At 35.7% G+C, this 19808-nt stretch overlaps 1 protein-coding gene across 39 annotated transcripts in view; it reads left to right on the top strand.

Annotated features, from left to right (window-relative positions):
- Positions 1–19808, top strand: part of Nrxn1 (neurexin 1) — a 1037700-nt gene that overhangs the window by 522724 nt on the left and 495168 nt on the right. For 21 of the 39 annotated variants that reach the window (XM_051175288.1, XM_051175287.1, XM_051175279.1 and 18 more), the window contains 2 exons: positions 3466–3639; positions 9520–9639. In XM_051175288.1, the coding sequence (XP_051031245.1) occupies positions 3466–3639; positions 9520–9639 (294 nt within the window). Of the gene's footprint in view, positions 1–3465; positions 3640–8571; positions 8599–9519; positions 9640–19808 lie in introns of all 39 variants that reach the window. The other 18 variants (XM_051175274.1, XM_051175272.1, XM_051175269.1 and 15 more) reach the window with 1 other exon arrangement.

Here is a 19808-nt window from a genome sequence, read left to right as displayed (position 1 = left end):
AGTATGGCTATCAAATGTCCAACATGACTTGTACAATTTTCAGCTTTAAATTCTATATCTAAACTGATTAAAGTTGGTGCTAAGAAGTCTTCATTCAGTTTCATACTGTTGTCTAAAACTATGTCTTTAGTCCTGAGAATTAAACCGCCACAAAGAATTTAATGCAGGAAATGAGTGTAGGGAGCATATCTTGGATTGATATTAGACTCATTGGAGTATAAATCTTGGCCAATATTCCCTAGTGTTCAAGAAAGCAACTTTTTCCAGTTGAGCTCTAATTCTTTGAGTTAATGAAAACGAAAACTTGAGAAATTCTGGTTTCCTTCTCTCCTCTCCTGCAAGTCATTTGTAAATTACAGGGTTGACCATCAGAAACTCCCACTGTACCAATCTTTTAGCATGTACAGAGATAAAGGAGAAGCCTGATAGTAACATTTAAATATTCCATGGTTCCCATTCAGTTACCTACTGAACTGTTTTCCATGCATAATGCCCTTGTGATGGGGCCTACCCAGGTTAGACTTGGTCTGCTATTCTAGGTCATCTGGATATTGTTCCATTGCTCCCAGAACACAGGGGAGAATGGAGAATTCCATGAAGGAGTATAAACTCCCAGAAAGCTAATTCTATCATGAAAGTGTTCATCCACAAGGATCTCGCCTCTGGGTTCTCCTGCGGAAACATCCCTTCTCTCCATTAATCTCCTAAATGTATCTGCAGTGTTGATACTCAACAGGAATCGGCTCTTAAATTAGGAAGGTGTGCTCTCCTTTTGACAGTCACTAATAGCTACGTTCAGTTCATAGGGTTATGTTTCTGTAATCCCTGTTTGCCCAACTGCAATATAAGAAAGTTTTACTTCCCTTATGTAAATCTCTATATATTTATCACATTCCTAGAAGAATCTAGATTTTGAAAACTCAAATGAAGAAAGCTAATTTTATATCTTTGATTTATGACTCATGTCCTTTCTGAGGTAACTAAAACACGGTGTCTTTAAATTTAAATGAGTGGAAAGACAAAGGAGAGAATGGCGATATGAAGGAAAATAATCAAATAATATTACAAAAATAGTATCCTATGATGAACACCATGCTATCCTTAAATATCAAGGGTGATGATTTATTCAGAAGATGGGGGAGAAATATTCAATACTTGCTGCACAAATTATAAGACATCAGTGGCTCATTATTGTAATGAAAACTAAAATTTTAAGACTGAACAAAATTGATAAAACTACATAATTTCATTCTCAATATTTTCATCAACAAAATCCAGGAGTGTCAGATTTAGGGCTTTGCTTTACTCTGCTTATAATCTAGTAAGTTAGCTTATAGACGCTTCATGAACACTGGTAGAGGACATGAATTATGGCTTGAAGCCCAAGGACTTCGTTACTCACACTTCGAGAATTCCTGTGTTCATAAGTTGTAAGGAGTAAGGTTTTTCCACCCGCCGCCCTGTCTTGTCCCGCCGCCGCTCCAGCCCCAATTAACACACAGAGACTCTGTATTTGATATAATGCTGTTGGCCAGTTACTAGTCTCTTATCGGCTAGCTCTGTCTTAATAATTAACCCATTTCTGTTAATCTAAGTATTTCCACCTGGTCTCATCTTACCGGGGAATGGGGCAGGTGTCTGTCTCCCCAGTCTCTCCATGTTGACTCCTCCTTACTATTTCCTCAAATTCTCCTTGTCTCCTAGTCCCACCTATCTAGCTTTCCTATTGGCCAACAGTGCTTTATTCATTAACCAGTATGAGAAACATACAGAATGACATCTCCCATCAATAAGTTCTTGTTCTCAAGCCTCACAAAGACAACAGAGCAGCTCAGATGAACATTAGAAATACACAGATTTTTTTTTGTACTGGTAAAATTATACTGAGTGACAAAGTTAGAATGATTAAGGTGAGAGAGATTTCATGGGGAGAAAAATTCTAAAAGTAGTTGACATGGGTGTCAGGAGAACTTCCAGTCTGGAGCCACAGATTACAGAATTCTGAAGTCACCCACTTTATGCCTTGTATTGAATTCATTAATTACATCTACTAAGCACCATCCAGTCACTGTGAGTAGTCTGCACATAGCATAAAACAGGGATTCCAATAGTGTTTCCACAGTCACAGAAACCTAGGAGCCTGTAGATAGCAATGCTTAAGCAAAATGTCCCATTTGAAACTGCAGGAGGAGCAGGAACACAAATTAATAACCTCTTTGAAAATCCCAAAGTAGCATAGCACAGAGTTAAAAGTGGTGTTGTTTTTTGATTTAGCAGAGAAAGGTGTGAAGAATTATGTAAGTCAGACTATAAAGGGATTGAGGCAGTAGAGAAGATACTCAAGCAAAGAGGGTCAGAAAGAAAACTCAAACTGGTCAAAATACAGAGAACAAATGATTGTGGGATGCCTACTCCAAAATGCTATACATCTGTAGCAAGAGTCTTACACCTAAGGCTCAGGCAACACTGGGAGAGAGAGGACAGAGGAGCCAGAGAACCAGGGAAGCTATTGTGGAATTGTGTCTGCTAAAAATGAGGGAAGCTAATCCCATGACACCTCTATGACATGGCTGCCTAAATAAGATCTGAAAACAGAAATCTCATGGGACCCACCCCATAGACAAAGAACTGTAGAAAACTAAAGCATGCTGAGAGCAGAAGAGAGAATCTGCCCCAGGGATGAGTCCTGCCTGATCCAGTATCAAGTACTTAGTGTTAAACCGTGAAATCATATACATAACACATAAGACTAAAGGTAAAGCAGACTGTATTTATATATTTAGGTGTGTGTGTGTGTGTGTGTGTGTGTGTGTGTGTGTGTGTGTGTAACCATAACAACTAAAGGAAAAGAGGCCATGGTGTCAAGGGGAGCAGAGGGGATGGAGAGAGGAATCAGAAAGGGGTAAATTGTGTAATCACATTTTAATTTCAAATAATAAGCAAACAGTGTGGTATATGACTTGAATCAGTATAGCGCTATAGCTTCTGGATCACTAAAACCCCAGAACCCTGATGATTTGTTTATTTAATAATAATGCCCCCCTTTGTCTATTACATGCATTTCATGTCTTTTGCTCCTCAAAGCAAAGTAAGAATATATTTACTGTGCTCATTTTGAAAAATGGGCTTATTAATAGTTTGAGAGACTGTCCTAGAACACAGTTACCAAGCAACATGGTTGGATTTCTTGTAAGGGTATACTTAGCCCCTTGTCTATGCTCTTTTCATTTGGTGACACCTTAGTGAATCCGTAGAGTGATTTTGATAGTAGCATCTAGAAAAATCTCAGGTGTGGATGTGTTATTCAAATGTTGCATTATTTTAGATGTCTAAGAAAAGAGCAGGTCACACATTTACTTCTTTGATTTAATATAAAATAAACATTATCTCTTTTATTTTGTCATACCATGTGTTCAGAATTGATGTTAAGATGCTTTTGTGACAGGTAAATTGATCTTTCCACAGGTGACTTATATATTGGAGGCGTGGCTAAAGAAACATACAAATCCTTGCCGAAACTGGTCCATGCCAAGGAAGGATTTCAAGGCTGCCTGGCATCTGTGGACTTAAATGGCCGGCTCCCAGATCTCATCTCGGATGCCCTTTTCTGCAATGGACAAATTGAAAGAGGATGTGAAGGTACTACATCTCTGTTATTACACTACACAATTCTGATACAACCAACACATAAATTCAATTAGAAAAAAACAAACAAACAAAAACAAAACTCACCAGTCATCAAAATATCTGCTAAGTGGTAGTGTTTTCATTAACAACTTAGAAATCCTTATTCGTGTTTTAAATATTTTATTCCATAAATCTTTTTTATCTGTTTTTGCTTAAATTTGAAACAAGGTTGTTTTACACATCAATCACAGTTCCCTCACCCCCATCCTCCCTTATCATCCCCACCAAATCCCAGCCCATCCCCTTTCTGCTCTCCAGGGAGGGCGAGGCCTTCCATGAGGAGTCTTCAAAGTCTGTCATAAGCTTTCTGAATTATGTGCAAAAGTACACTAACGTTCAATGTAAAATAGAAGCTATAACTATGGATCTTGTCATTTTCTTCTTAGAGGACTATAATTGGGCAAACTAGCATATTAGTTATTTCTATAATGTTTGTATCATAGCATAAGTTTACCTTTTAAAATGAAAAAAAAATAATTCCAGTAATTATAATATATTTTAACCCATTTTTCAAACTTTACATTCAATTGTATAAAAGATGATTGTAGGGCTCAGATACTCATTCTAAAACCACTATTTTTTTGTATATATCTGACAGCAAACAATATATTCTCCATCTTGTCAAAAATAGGTTTCTAATATTATTGAGGGTTAATTTACAATGTTTCAGAAATGCACTGGACTGTCTTACATTCTTCCATGCCTTCTATAAGATCAAGATCTACAGGAATATATTTTGATTGCTACTTTTGTTTTAGGCAATTTCTTACTTCAACACCCTAGAGTTTTTGAGCCAATTCTACTTCTGTAAATGTAATTCAATCACATTTTCATGAACTGTATGGCTCTGGGTATGTTACCATTACTGTTTCTCCTTTAAAGTTCAACATAGTTTAATCCATCTTGAAAATTTAGATTTATAAGAAATTTTGCATTAGATAAAAAGAAGATGCAAATGTGGTTCCTATCCTTTAGGAGATTATGAATCACTTCTCCTCAGCCAGAATAATGTCATTATATTTAGCAATTACCTAAGTCTATGGAACTTTTTAACTTAAAATCACATTTTTCCATTTCTGAAGCATCCATTTGTTTGGAAAGTTAACTTAAAGACAAGCTGCTGAGAGAGTTAGGGTGTTAATAGAAGCATTTCTTGAATTCACTTTTAATGTTATAACTTTATTTATTTATTTTAAAATTTGACATAACACTTGTAATATGGTTTGTCATACTTCTTATTTAGTAAAGGAACCACGATTATTAAGCAAATACCTTTTCCCTAGTAAGGAACTACAAAAATGCGAGATGATTTTGTTCCTTAGAAATGGTCAAATATGTGAAAGTAGGTCACTTCTCTCTTAAGGGAAAGGTACTACAGTTTTAGATACTACTGTTCAGAAGTAAGCCTTGCTATAGTTTGTATGGCAAGTGCTTCCTGAAAGAGACATTGGCGGCTCAGTAAAGACCAGGTAGGAAGAAGACCCAAGTACAAAGGACCTCCCCCTAAACATTTTGTTAGTGTAGAATGGAGGGAAGCTTAATGGAAGCAAGATTGCAAACCAAATGTTTGTAGTGATAACTCTTGCTTTTGTTTTCCAACATAATCTAGTAGGCAGTTTGTCAGGGGTACTTAGTATAGGTTTCTCTTCCCCAGCCTTAAATAATCTTTTGAATATTTGATTTCACTGTGGTAGCTTATGGACCAGTTCTGCCCATGCATACAGGAAGTTCTAAATATCTCAGCTTTAACAATTTTCACCTCTTCCCATGTCTTTCTTTTCTCTGGGACTATCACCACATTCCAATCCATCTGACATCATCTCCCCTGATGATTTCATTCCTAAGTTTAATTTGACCATTTCTATCCTGACTTATCCTAATGATAAGCTCAGATAAACTTGTCACAGGCATACTTGATGAGATTCACATAGCTTTAGGGTTAGCAATTAAATTATACATACTTAATGTATTATCTCTTCTAAGACAGTTGTCTCATGCAATTCAGCTTCTTCTCAGATTAGAATCTTTTAAATTCTGTGTTAATAGAAATGGTATACTTTTGACATCTCCAAATAATAGCTTGTCAAGGTTTTCCATCATTCTTATCCAACAAGACTGGCCAAACTTCAAATTCCTGGCCTGTAAAGAGTTCGTGATTTTCCCTTGGTAATTGCTTGCTATATTGAATGTCCTGCTTATTTTAATGGACAATGGCTGATTCATATTGTAATCCCTTCTCAGCTAGAAAAAATCCTATCTTCAGTCCCATATTTAGACTGGTATTTCTGAAGCATCTGTCTACACTGAACTGACTTGGAGAACTATTAAAACTCAAATTGGCAGATACCAACACCAGGTTTTATGATTCAGGAGGTCTGGCATGGAACCTTTGAATTTACAGTTTTAACAAATTCCCAGGTTATGCCTATCCTACATGTCCCACCTGTTGAAAATTGCTTCATTAGATGTTATTTTTATGCATGTAACGGGAAATTAAGACTGATAATCATTCCAGAAAGTAGACTCATTAAACTTTAGATAATTTCTCACAAAATTTCAGTGACATTTTGTTACTCCTTCTGTAGACCCGTGCAATCTATCATGGATTGCTTTGTGAGGGGCAACAACACTTTGCCATCTGACTATAGGTTGTCACTGATTAAACAATAGTAGTTGTAAGTTTCTATGTACCATCTAATCCTCAAATCACTATAAGCACTCATGACTGCTCTTTTTCTATATGGTTAAAAAGAGCCTCAGATAATTAAAACAACATATATAAGGTTTGGAAAGTGGATGACATAAGTTTCAAACTGAAGCTTCCTTTACTTGGAAGAGTGGGCTGCTAAACCCTCTATTGTCCCTTAGGTCTACAGAAAGTGTGGTTTGACTTTCATTTTCTCCATTTTCCAGACATATCCTTTAAAAACATTCAGTTAGTACAAATGACACTTGGCTTGTTCCCAATTTCAGTCAGTGACAAAATAAAATAATAAGAAATATTATGTAACTAGAGGGAAAATAAATCAAGACTTTGACATATGCAAATATCTATCAGTACTTAAGCATTGTTCTAGAAGGTGAGTACTCTAAAAAAAGTCTGTTCAGGCACAGGGACACATTCATATATGTAATGCCTGAAATACAAAAAGGCTGTGGCATTAATGAGAAATTAGAAAAAACAAACCATGTTTTGGTGCTCTCATAGACAGCTGGCAGCTCTCTGCAGTTACCCAGATTCATTTCTAATACCACACTGTTAGTACATTTAGACTTTAGCATTGTTGATTGGTTGCAGGACTAGTGATCTTGCATTGGAGTAAGGTCACTGATAACCCTCAGTTCTTGACCCTACTTGGTCTTGTCAGAAAGTAAATAACTATTTGATAAAACAACCTCTTCATAATGCAAGGACTATTTTATACCTGATTTTCATTTGTGGAAGAAAAGACTAATGAAGATTGTTTCCAGAGATTTTTAGTTCCTTAAATTGACACTGTTTTTAGTCTCTGACACTATGGCCTGGTACTGAGGAGACCACAACAAGTACTGAACAAATTAGTAAGTCATGCTTAAATTGAAAGAAATTGCATCTATTCAGTTCTCCTGGTAGATTATTATTATTTCCAGCATTACTTATTAGTGTTTTAATTATTATTTGATGTTGCTATTTATTATTACATAATTGGGATTTATAGTATAGATCCTGAATTTTTTAAAATGTATGTAAGTTAGGTTTATTTTAATAATTTCCTGTCAACAATGCCTTTACTCAGAAAGTTATCACAAAAGTGTGTTTGCACAGTACATGTTAAACTTTATAATACCATAGCTTATAATTACAGGAAAAAATTATATATATTCACTAAAGAAATGGTCTCAATGGTCATCACTAACATCAAATTATTTTGGAGTCTATTTTCATATTTTTTAGAAAAACATGTAATTACTATTGCCAGAAAAGGTCCCTAAGTTATTGTCTATAGCTTTTAAATGATTTGTGTGTGTTGTGTTCCCTCTTACTATTTTGTAAATCCTTTTTTCTGTAATAATTATCCTCATGGAAGTTTATTAGAACTAAGGACAGTTATGAAGGTATAGGCAACACCAAGAACACTCTGAAATCTGTAATGACATCTGGTGCCTTCTTTGGTCTGCAGTCATACATGCAGGCAGAACACTATATATATAATAAATAAATCTTTTTTTTAAAAAAAGAATGAAAATGATTATGACAACCTGGGTTCTTATAAAGGACTGTTCTCTAAGGAGAATTATACTGCCATTTGTTTCTACCATCTTCATGACTTTATCAACTTCAAATGGCATATATTGTGGTACTTCATCATCATAGCAAAGTGGAGCTAAGGGCAAATGATACATGACTGTGTTACATCATAGTCGTAAATGGAAGTCTTCACAAATCAGAGGGAGGGAGAAGCACACCCAGAGGTAGTTTCTCTGTAAGTAGCATAGTCTACAATATGAACTATAGTCTACACAACTGTAGGGACCATAGTCTACACATGAAACAGTACACTGCATGATCCAATAAGTGAGTTGCTTAAGAAATCTTCTATAGCTATACAACAGAATTGGAATCAAGATCCATTTAAGTTTTCCCTCATTGTGTCATTGGCTAGACCAACCATTATACGTATACACACACATATAGTATAAACTTAGAAAAATTATACTGCTTTCTCATTATTTGGCTTCTCTTAAGATTTATGGCTGTCAGTATTAATTTGTTTGCTATACATAGCATTTTTTCCCTTTACAGCAGCATGCTTTTCTGAATCTGAACATTCTGTTTGCCCCATTTCCATATTGCTTACTAACATTTAATATATTTTGCTTTTTTTTTTAATTTTGCTGACAAAGTTGCATTGACGAAAGCTGACTTGCAAGGTAGATAGCCCTGTGTGTATAAAACAAGACTGAAACCCCACCCTGCACAAGCAGAAACCCTCAAATAACATTTTTTTATTTTTTTATGTTTTCAGTGACTATTATTTGGATTCAGATTTAATTCCTCCCCTTTTAGACATTGTTTTGGACGTTGTGCAAGAAACCTCATTTTTATAGCATAGTTTCATAAGGCTTTCAGTCTTGGTCATGTTTGTATAGTTGATACCTTCTCTCTAGTGATCCAGTTTTACTTTTCTGTTCTTTGTTATATGGTGTTGTAGTTATAATTCCTTAGAAACAGAGTAGCATTGCTTTTACTTGTGCGTTCAGCAGGGGCATGCCATTACATCGTTTTCACTTTATGATGACTGCATGATTCTGTCAAAGCATGTGAATTGATACTTGCCAACTTACCTAGTCAGATCACCGAATAATCATGACCCTAGCCAGAGTGTATGCGTGGAAGCGGCTGGACACTTTCCCATAAGTCTGCTTGATTATTTTGCCAATCGTTATCTCAGTTTCATGATCTTACAATATCCATTTGTCATGGCATCTCTCTTCGTTGTTAAGAAGTTAAGGAGATCCATAGATCCATTCATTTTCTAATATCCAAATGGCGACAATCATTAATGATAGAATGAGATGACCTGCTACCACCATGACCATTTAGAAGCTACATACTTCCTTTTACTATTTGTTGGCTGAGGTATGATTGTGATCTATTTGTCTTGTACTTGAAGCTTAAGAAGACCTTCAGGTTAAAGTTCTCAGTTACTAGTTCAGGTGTGTGAACTTTCCAAACTAGCTTGGATATGTAATTTAAGGTGTTGGCAACTACTATATGTTATTTAGCTCGTGTAAAGAACATTCTAGATTTTTTTTTTTAAGAACCCAAGTTTCTTGTGGCATGTTTTGCAGGGCCCAGCACAACCTGCCAAGAAGACTCATGTTCAAATCAAGGAGTATGCTTGCAACAATGGGACGGCTTCAGCTGTGACTGTAGTATGACTTCCTTCAGTGGGCCTCTCTGCAATGACCGTAAGTACCTCTCCAAGTGCGGAAACATACTTGTCACTGTTTCTAGCTACTGTTTGCTGTTCAATGTCTAAAATTCCAAATTCTTACATCGTCTGTAATAGGACTGTCATAGACTTGGCCTTCTGCTTTGTTTTGTTTTGTTTTCTACAAAAAAAAAAAAAAAAAAAAAAAAAAAAAGAAGAAGAAGAAGAAGAAGAAGCAGCCCGCTTTGAAATAGCATTTGTTTTTGGGACTGTAAATAGCTGAGTGTTTTAATAGTGGTCTTTGATTTTCAACTGTTGTAAATTTTCTTTTGTTGCTTACTTATAGCCACCTTATTAGAAAGGACATTGTTAATTTTTTTTTTTTACATTTGGATATTTGGGATTCTTCCCAAATTTTGGAAACCTTTTATTACTTTGTACTATGTAGTTTTTAAATTTGTCAGTTCATGTCTTGGGGACCTTGGTTTCTTTGCATGGTTAGAAGTTTCATTTCTCTGTCTTTCTACCTCTCCTTAAGAAAAGCCATTCTTCCCTTCAAAACCACTATGTTTAATCATTGTTTTTTCAAGATGTCTTTCCTGTCTTTTATTCACCTGAATCTCACAATGTGAACATGACAGGATAGATGGATCTGACAATCCATCACAGCCCTTTCCCAGGGTTGGTATCAGAGCAGTGACAATTCTGAGACAGAGTTAGCTGAACAACCGAAGAAGTCTTCTTTCAGATGGATCTTGCTTCATAGTAATTCATCAAAATGATAAGAACATCTTCTATTGTATAAACTGGGTATTCACAATAAAGCCCCGTGCATGAATGGCGAAGTTCTAGTAAAACAGTGAAAGGAGTGTGATAGTTAAAGGTTTGGGCTATACAACAAAGCTGAATTTGATTTTTGATTTAAGGAGAGCTTAGAGTTTTGATTTTTTTTGTTATTGGTAGTGTTTAATACTTGTCAGCAGATATTTGAAACACAATATCAAAAGTAGGGTCAAATTAAAATAAGTCATGGAGCTGAATGGTTGCAAACTACAAATATAGTACAGTTCACTGGCTATCTTTGGTTTCTGCCCAAAATATTAATTATAGGAAGCATAAGCAAAAAATAAAAGAGGTTAATGGGAATGAACGGTGCACAAGAGAAGGGTTCAACATGTATCTTCAGTGTATAACCTTGGATAAGTTACCTGTGCTCCAGTAAATAACTTTCCATGCTTGTGTAGACAGCCCTGTTTACAACAAAAGTAGTAAGGACACTGTTGAATAGAAATAGAATTTCAGCAGAAGAAGAAGAGGGGTAAGACAGGACAATGGGTGTGAGAAAAAATAATGTTAAAAAATAACAGTACTTTAAAGAGTCCCACACCTATATGTGTATGAATTGGACTAATATGGTTAATAACAATAAGACATGAGAATGAGAAACATAGGTTGGAAGTGCTGGGGAGAGTTGTTTGGAAGTAGTGAGGCATGGATATGACAACAATATATTGAAATTTTCCAATAATAGGAGAAAAATATTTTTAAAGCTGCCACCGTGAATGCAGAACCATCTGATATCTGATTTTATGGGATCATTCTCCCTAGTATCTAGTAGCTTGAAGCAGTAAAAATGCATTTGAAACATCACCCCTTTGCATACACTGAATATCTGCACATCAAATTACACAAGAACAACAGTCCTTTGTGAGTTACATGAATAACCTCATACAAGCAGTCAGTGTACACTTACATATACGAAAAGCAAAGACAAAGATTTTAAAGAACTCTCACAAGTGCTTGGATAACAACATGTGCCTATCTGTCAACCAATGACTGCCTGCATTTGCTCCCATTCCAAAATGACATAAACCTCTTTTCAAGGATAACCAGAAGACTGAGAATTTGTTATGATTTTATTACTGCAAATTTTTAATGCTGAATTCAATCTTGACAGATGTATGACTACATGTGGTAGTTGAGAGGGCTTTGGGGTATGAAAATATTTTTCGTTTTGCTCAAGAACATTTTCTGCCAAACTCGGCTAAGCCATTTCCCATGTTTTACAAAACAGTTGCCATTTGGTTGTACCAGACTGTGTGTCCCATACACCAGTTAAATATGAAGAATGAAATTTTCTGTATGTGTTTGTTAGGATTTTCCTAAGGAACATCAAAATCTGACCTTATATATCATGCTGTCTTCAAATCAGTTTTTGCAGAAAACTATTTAAATGATGGTCTTGGGTGATGGTTGTGGATACAGCAATGATAAGGCTAGTTGTTATTTTCTTGTAAACTGGTAAATGTCATTCAATAAATGTGTCTTCTGACATGCCTCTTGCCCAAATCAGCACTAAATTATGTTTGAGAGCTCTCAGAATACATGCATTTTGATTAAATCATTATCTCATGCTAGGTTTAAGGGAAATGCAAAGTGTCCCTATGGCTTAAACATTGATGTTTTCCTATGATGAGGATTTGTAGATAAAGATTACTATTTAAAGGTACATCTTATTTTATAACTATTATAATTTATGTAAAACAATAGTAATTATTACTCTGAAAGCCTTCGGGTTAAAGATGAGAACTGAGGCATCTTGACACATAGCTCTTGTCTCCTCATCTCACTGTTGTTTTGTTTTTCTATAGGAAGCACAACCTAGTAGTAATATGAATTCTTGGATTTTAGCAAACACCCTTTCCTTTATGGAGGTTGACTTTAATATTAAAAACCAACAAGCAAAAAAGAAGAAACCTAGATCCACTTTGTGTTCTTTCATCACTATCTCAGTTAGTAATTCGTGAATTCTGTGACTATAATCCCCAAATCATAACAACAACAAAAAAAGAAAGAAAGTGGAAAGAGACACAAACAGTTCAATATAAAAAAAGAACACAGTTTATGGAAAGAACAACCCATCCTCCCAGTAGGACTTCTAAGTGTCATATATCTGATATGGTTTATAGAGTGTGTTTGAGCAACTATACATTTTTATTTATATTAGCCTGGAGATATAATTACCAGTGGAATGATGGGAATACTTTAAAACTTGCAAGTAAAATCTTGGATAAATCATACTAATTAATTGAATTGAAAGGAATCTTTCAAAAACACAGGCATCTTTGTAAAGTGATGCCAGAGGCTATTTAAAAAATTGTATATATATATATATATATATATATATACATATATATATGTATATATATATATATATGTACACATATATATATCCATCCCTTCAGCATTGTAGAACTGCTATCCTAGAGATGAACTCATTAACAAAACAACTGTAGGCTGTGGCTGGGTATGGTATCATGCATTGCACCCTTCTTCTATACAGGATCAGATTCCAGGTCCTTGAACCATTTTATGGTTTTGTTGATTTGTTTTTATTCTTGGCTTACTATATAATATTTTCTGCTCATTTCCCTTCCTCTTTCTTCCAATCCTTTGGTTTTTTTTTCCAACTTTGATTCTTTCTTATTTAAATGTCACAAACACCTCTTGCTCAATTCTTCCCATCGGAAGCAGTTTCTTCAGCACTCTGAATTCCTATAGGGTTCTGTACCATTACTCTCTACCATGTAGTTTATGTTTGGCTTATGTCTAAAAGGGTATAAACTATTCTCCCATCAACATTATTATTATGTATTTTTAAATTACCTGTATCTTGTATTATATATCTGAGGTTTTTTTATTGTACAATATGTAGATAATTGGTAATAACAGGAACTTACACAATGGTGAATATATGAAGCTTGCAAAAAGATTTCTAGTGTCTACAGTGGCCAACACTACTCCGAATTTATTAGTGGGGAGTTAATAAAGCTTCTTGTTCTGACTGTATCCTTCATTTCTACACTTACATATTGCAGAACAGTCTCCATATGGTGTGTTACCACCAATTTCCTTACTCATGGCATCTTCCACATTCCGTTTTCTTACTTCCTTGCCATTTCACATGCTAATTTCTCCACCTGCTAATGCTCTGATCCCACCTGAAATGCATCTCTCACTTAGTCTTCCTGAAGAAACATAGTTTCATATTTGATCTCAGTTTAAACTGTTTCATGACATGGAAATGTATTTGCTGTCTTGGACTCCCATTACCCATTTCTTTGTCTGAACAATGCAGTAGTAACAAATAACGTGTTGCACTACCATCCATTATTTTAAGTCAACTTTTTCTCTATTTACCAAGTGCTCAGTATGTTCAACGCCTGTGTTAGGATTTTCATTCATTTTTAAACATCTATGTGCTGCCTATTTACATGTTCATACGTGCTCTCACCATGATGAAACCAGTATGCTTTCCTTTTCTGCTTTTACCCTGTGGTACAGATTAGAATGTAACCATATTAGCTAATTTAATGTCAGGTTGGAGAAGATGAATATGGCTATGTTCACACGGAAAATAGAAAACATAATAACGTTGTCACATTACATTAGTATGGAAGTGTAGTGTGCCAAATTACAGTTCAGCTTCAAGCATGTCTTTTCCTATATGGGAGTAATACATCACACTGCAGTTTGGTGCTTGGCTGTAGGAAGGTGTGGGCTTGGATATTAAAAGACTATTTTCAAAATTCTAAACTTTGCCAAAGGAAAAATATTCTGGACAGGGATTCAGTGTATCCTTTGTGTTTGAATTACAAATATTCACTTAAACAAGGCTGAAATATATTTGACTGAGTACTTTTACTGTGACATTTAGAAATATCATAAGCTTTGTTTCTTATTTCTTTGGGTTATTTGAAAAGAGAATCCAATATCTAATGTCTGAGCCTCTAGATCTGAACAAGTGGAAATGAATCCTCCCAAACATAGAAATAACTTAGACCTAAGCCAGTGCCTCTCCCTCTTAGGATGCTAATGTTAGGAAGCTGTGAGATGATTTGCTATTATTTAGGGCTGAATAATATTTCTCAATTAGCTGTGTCTACAGTCAGATCCTCATTGTGAATGTGGGGAGTCTCATTAACTTGTAGTCAGCCATGCATTTCTAAGTGTTGCCCTTAAGCTATTTAAAGTAAATCAAAAGTAAGTTATATTGATAACACCTTGGGTAACTTAGATAGCTATAGAGAAATAGGGTCTCCTATTTCTCCTCCTAAAGGACTACAATACTTTTCATATCCAGTCAAAAAATGGTGTATCTACATAAGAAAAAATTAAGCACACAGATCAATCTCAAAGTGATAGGTTAAAATATTGTTGCATGAGTAACTGGGTTTAGCTCCTTGTACTATTCAGGTGCTGTATGTTCTATAACTTTCAACAGCCTCTTACTATGTACATGCGGATCAGTGTGGCCAAAGAAGCCCCATTTTAAATGTTTTCTTTACCTATGTGCTTTTCTATTATTATTCTCTGAATTTTTTGACTTGATCGACAGACACTGTTCACTCTTACATTAGCACTTTTATTAGTGACTTTATATAAGTACAGGGTGGGCTTCCATGTTTGCACTCCTATAATAATTCTATCAAATACCAGAGTCCAGCCAGCCAAGGTTGCTCTAAGGCAGTTTGCCAGTCACCTTGTTAATTGTTCTTAAGAAATAACAATGACTTTAGTTTCAAAGGTACCATTTCTACATTCTCTTTCTATGTGAGAACACTTTGCTAGGGCTCCTGCTATGCCCAGATTCATAGTTCAAGATAGGATAAAATATTGTAAGAATCTCCTTTCATATGTTTTTAAATTTTAGGCTTTTGGTTTATATTTACTTTAAAAAATTATTTTATTTTCCTTATAGTTTCACACTGAATGCCACGTCAGCAAATGTTCAATAATCATGTGTTTTCAGAGTCTTTCATCCTACTGAATGAGTGTAACTAGTAACTTAATATCCATCTGTTAATTGGGAAATTGTGTGATGAGAATAAGTTGTTTAAAAACTGCGCCTGGTTTAGGGAATCAAAACACTAATATTCTGAAGGAGTAAGCAGTTAAACATGACTAGCTTAGGTTTCAGGAAGTCTTAATTGAAAGGAATGCTCCTTGCGATTGGAATACTGGTTGAAGCAAAGGTGATTTATATCCTATGATGTCAAAGATATGCCTTGCTATTGTGTAAGAACTACAAAAATCTATGTAGCTCATATCAATATCTTTTCATGCTATAACCTAATTAATGTGGATTACAATGTCTGTTACTTGTGCTTTAAGAACCTTATGCACTGAATAACCAAAATATCTCCTTTTCATTCATGTTAAAGTAAAATCATATAGGAGGGGATAATAGTTTAGATAACTTCTTCGGTATGAACCACCTACTCAAAGTCTATCTTCCACCCACCCTCTGCTTGCATCACTGTTTCTTTCAAAGAGGTATCCAGGCAGTGTCAACATTTTACACATCCTACCCCATTCACATTTCCAAAGAAGTTAATACCAAGAGGAATTAACACTATGACTATTCCAAGGTTCCTCTCTCTTCTTGTTCTTAGAATATAATTCTCAGCTTTAGGCTGCTTGGAATGTGCTCATACCCTCAACGATTCCATTACCACTTCTAAACAGCTAAAAACTCAGAGGGAGCTGTCAAAGGCAGGCTGTCATTCACCTCCAGCTCTATCATAAAAAAGGTACTGATTATGAAAGAGAGATGGGAATTTTCTATGATTTTTCTGTGACAGGCTTTCAGAAATAATAATTGAACATTTGTTCAAGAAATCAGGCAAAATATTTCCAAACTTCCTTTTGTTTGAATCAGATTTTTTAGTGTATGTGATTGGGAATGAACAGCTAACATTCAGTATTATGCCAGTCAATAAGTGTATACTAAGTAAATGGTTGTTTTAATTGCGTCTCAGTTTTTCCTTTATCCAATTGGGGCACACAAAAAAAATGTTAAACAAAGTCAGAGTGTGAAGTTTACCATGTAATCTTTGAAGGTCTTCAGAAGACATACAAGAAAAGCACAAGGGATTGCAAGAAGCCCCCAGCAATAAAATTTACTATAAGATTAATTGTAAAGACCAAGATCCTTCGTGTTTGTAGGGAAGATGACAAAGGCTCTTGGACACTGGGCCCAGTCCAGGAAAAGGTCATGATAAAAATAATGTTGTGCTTGCATTAAGGAATAACTCAGATCTTAGGGGGTACAAAATATGGCCATGGAGAATATATGCCTGTCAGCAGTCCCTTCCCTGTCTTTGAACAAAGACATTTGGTATCTTTAATGAGATTTACTGTAGCAATTAAAATGCACAGACTCCTTAAATAGGGAGGAATTACAGTTGTCTCTCTGGCTGTATGTTGTGCTGCATCTTTACCTCAGTGTCACACTTGGCAGCAACATAAAATACATATGAAAATGATGTGTTATCTATAGGTTTTTGGAATTACGTGTGACTTTAATAACACTAATGATTTAAATTCATATCTCTCAGAAAATTACCTGTGAAGTGTGAGGCTTACTCTTCCCAAAATTTGATAAGACTGGAAGGCACAAAGGCATTTCTTTACCTGAAATGATTTTAAATGGAACAGGTTTCATAAAAGAATTAACTGACATAGAGATGTTTAAAAAAAAAATGGGCTGTGAACAAGGAGGCTGCATTTGAAAGAGATGGTGGGAACTGTGACTGTTTGAGTAAGTGTGAACGCTTCTTATAAATATATAACATATGACCCTTTAAGCAGAAAAACAGACGGAATATGTGGCAGAAAATGAAGAATGTATTTTTCTTGGGTTCGTTGAGCAGTTTGCTGTTTGTTTTGATATCTGGAAGTTTTCCTGTTGGAAGCTTTGGATCACAGAGGCTCAGAATACTGTTGGTGCTGTAACCTCTGCTGGGGAGAGCAAGTTGTTTAATTTGTGATATGTCTCCAGATCACAATGGCTTAAGTCCTTGGCATATCTTTTTGCCAGTTCCTGATGGTGGCATGAATTCTGAACCTGGTGGACCTTGGACCGAAAATTCAAGTCTATGCAGGCATTGAGGTAGAACCGGAACAAAATATTGTTGCTGAAGCTATGGGTTCATTTTGATGCCATCTATCATGGATCTGCTCTCTTAGGCCCTATTCTGGGGAAGCACTCAATTTCACTAAATTAAAAACAGAAAAATGGTAGAGAAATACCATCTCCTCTCAGCCACAAGAGACACCACAGGAGTAATTAAACTGGATCTGGGGTGTCAGGCACATCCATTTTGTTGACAGTGACAATAATTCGGTAAATCAAAACCTTGGAAGCATCATCGGTGTTGCTAAAGCATTAAAGCGAAAACCTAAGATTCCTGAAACTAATCTCATGAAATTCACCCTGATCTATGGGATGCAGTGTGAAAGATTGCTATAGGATTTGTGACTGTATACTCTGAAATTCACCACCTATGAGCAAAACTGTAGTGATCATAACCCCCATAGTTGAATAGCTGTGAACTCGGGTGATGTAAAGCCAAGTAGAGTTGTGCTTCAGTACCAGCTCGCAGTCTTGGTTTTAAGACCATGAAAACTCTCTCCTTATTTGCCTCTACATTTTTGTCTAGCAAAGTTGTCAGGACCCTTGACAACTACCTCTCATCCAGCTACCTCTCGTCCTTTCTTTCAACATAGAAATACTTCATCATTTTATGTAACAGGTTCTCTTCTGCATATGGTGTGCTTTATTCCTTATAAACTCTGGGACAGGATGCATATGCATGTGTTAGCATAATCACTAAATTATTTCTGGGCCTTCATCTCCGCCAATGTGATTATTCCTCTGGACTGGCTGCTTCTTCTACTTCTCCTATGCCTTTGAACATGCAGCCTGTGCAGATGCTCATCTTACTGGGTTATTTATTTTGCTTCAGTGGCAGACATTTATTGTCTAAAGAATGTGTGTGTGTGCCTTTAGTTTTCATTTTGCATATCACTCCTCCATTTCTGCTAAGATTTCTTATACTGCTTATTATGTATTAGATGCTTGCTAATAAGAGAAGATTTGTGTCTCAAAGCCTCCCTCAGTTAAGTGACTGTGTGTGTGTGTGTGTGTGTGTGTGTTTTCATCTACGCTCATTTCATTTCTACAGCTTGTTTAGGAATGTATATATACATTATGTAACATCTGGCAGGGGTGATTTATTATGTTTATATCACACTATTATAAATATATTTTTATTACCTTTATTCTTTAGTCCAGCAAGATTAGATTTTCATGTAATTAGAAAGTGCTTTGAGTACAGATGTGTGTATGAATATGTGTGTGCTTCTGAACATACATACGCATGTATGTTTGTGTGTGTGTGTGCGCGTGTGTGTGTGTGTGTGTGTGTATGTGTGTGTGTGTGTGTGTGTGTGTGTGTGTGTAAGTATACATTCATGGAGGTAACAGATTGTTAAATGACCACCGGTTTTACTTTCTTTAGTCTCTCTGGAATCCTGCTTTTTATAGTATCATCTTAGATTTGAAAAATACTAGGACTTTCTGTCATTTCTAGAAAGCCACTTTTGTTCACTTTACCTTTTCTACATTAATTAGATGATACCTGCAGGAATAATCTCATCATTATGAAATGCTGCACTGTCTATTTGGTCTTTATTGTTTGAGGATTTAAGGCTTCACAGTGGTAGAACATTTTTTCTAGAAATAGCAAAGTATCTCTGGAGAAAATGGGATTTGTCTCACGATAGCATATCATTTGTGTGTTCTGTGCTAGTCCACCAGTGCCCTTGAAAGGTTCACCAAGTGTGTCCCCTTTGCAACAGTTACAAGAACAATATGCACACTTGGTGTTGTATATTATTATTTAAAAAAAAAACCTTGCTATTTTCATCTCTCCATTAACTATACTAGAAATAAAATTTTATAATCAATGTGTCAAGATCACAAGGCTCACGCTGCCCATAGGAGAGCATTTGGAAAGTCATCTAAACAGGAAGGTTGCCCTCTCTCTACACACCCAAAAAGCTGCTTGTCAAAACCATGGTGGTGCTTGGGTGTTAGAGGAGCTGGGAACACCCAAAACAATTAGAAATAAATTGTGAGATATGGAACTTGTCTACCTGAATTAAAAGAAGACAATTAATAGATAGTTTATAGTCCACGAGTAGTTCCCAAACCGTGGTCCTGAGGTTGGCAATGTCAATGGAATCTCTAAAATGGCTAGAAATTCATCTCGTCAGGTCTGACTGCAGTTATTCTGGCCCTGACACTGGGCATGAGGCAGGCATCTGTGCAGTACAAGACTCCAGACCATCTGGCACACC

Source organism: Phodopus roborovskii, unplaced genomic scaffold (genome assembly GCF_943737965.1).
Source record: "Phodopus roborovskii unplaced genomic scaffold, PHOROB, whole genome shotgun sequence".
NCBI classification, from domain to species: Eukaryota; Metazoa; Chordata; class Mammalia; order Rodentia; family Cricetidae; genus Phodopus; species Phodopus roborovskii.
This window is presented reverse-complemented; position numbering and strand designations above follow the sequence as displayed.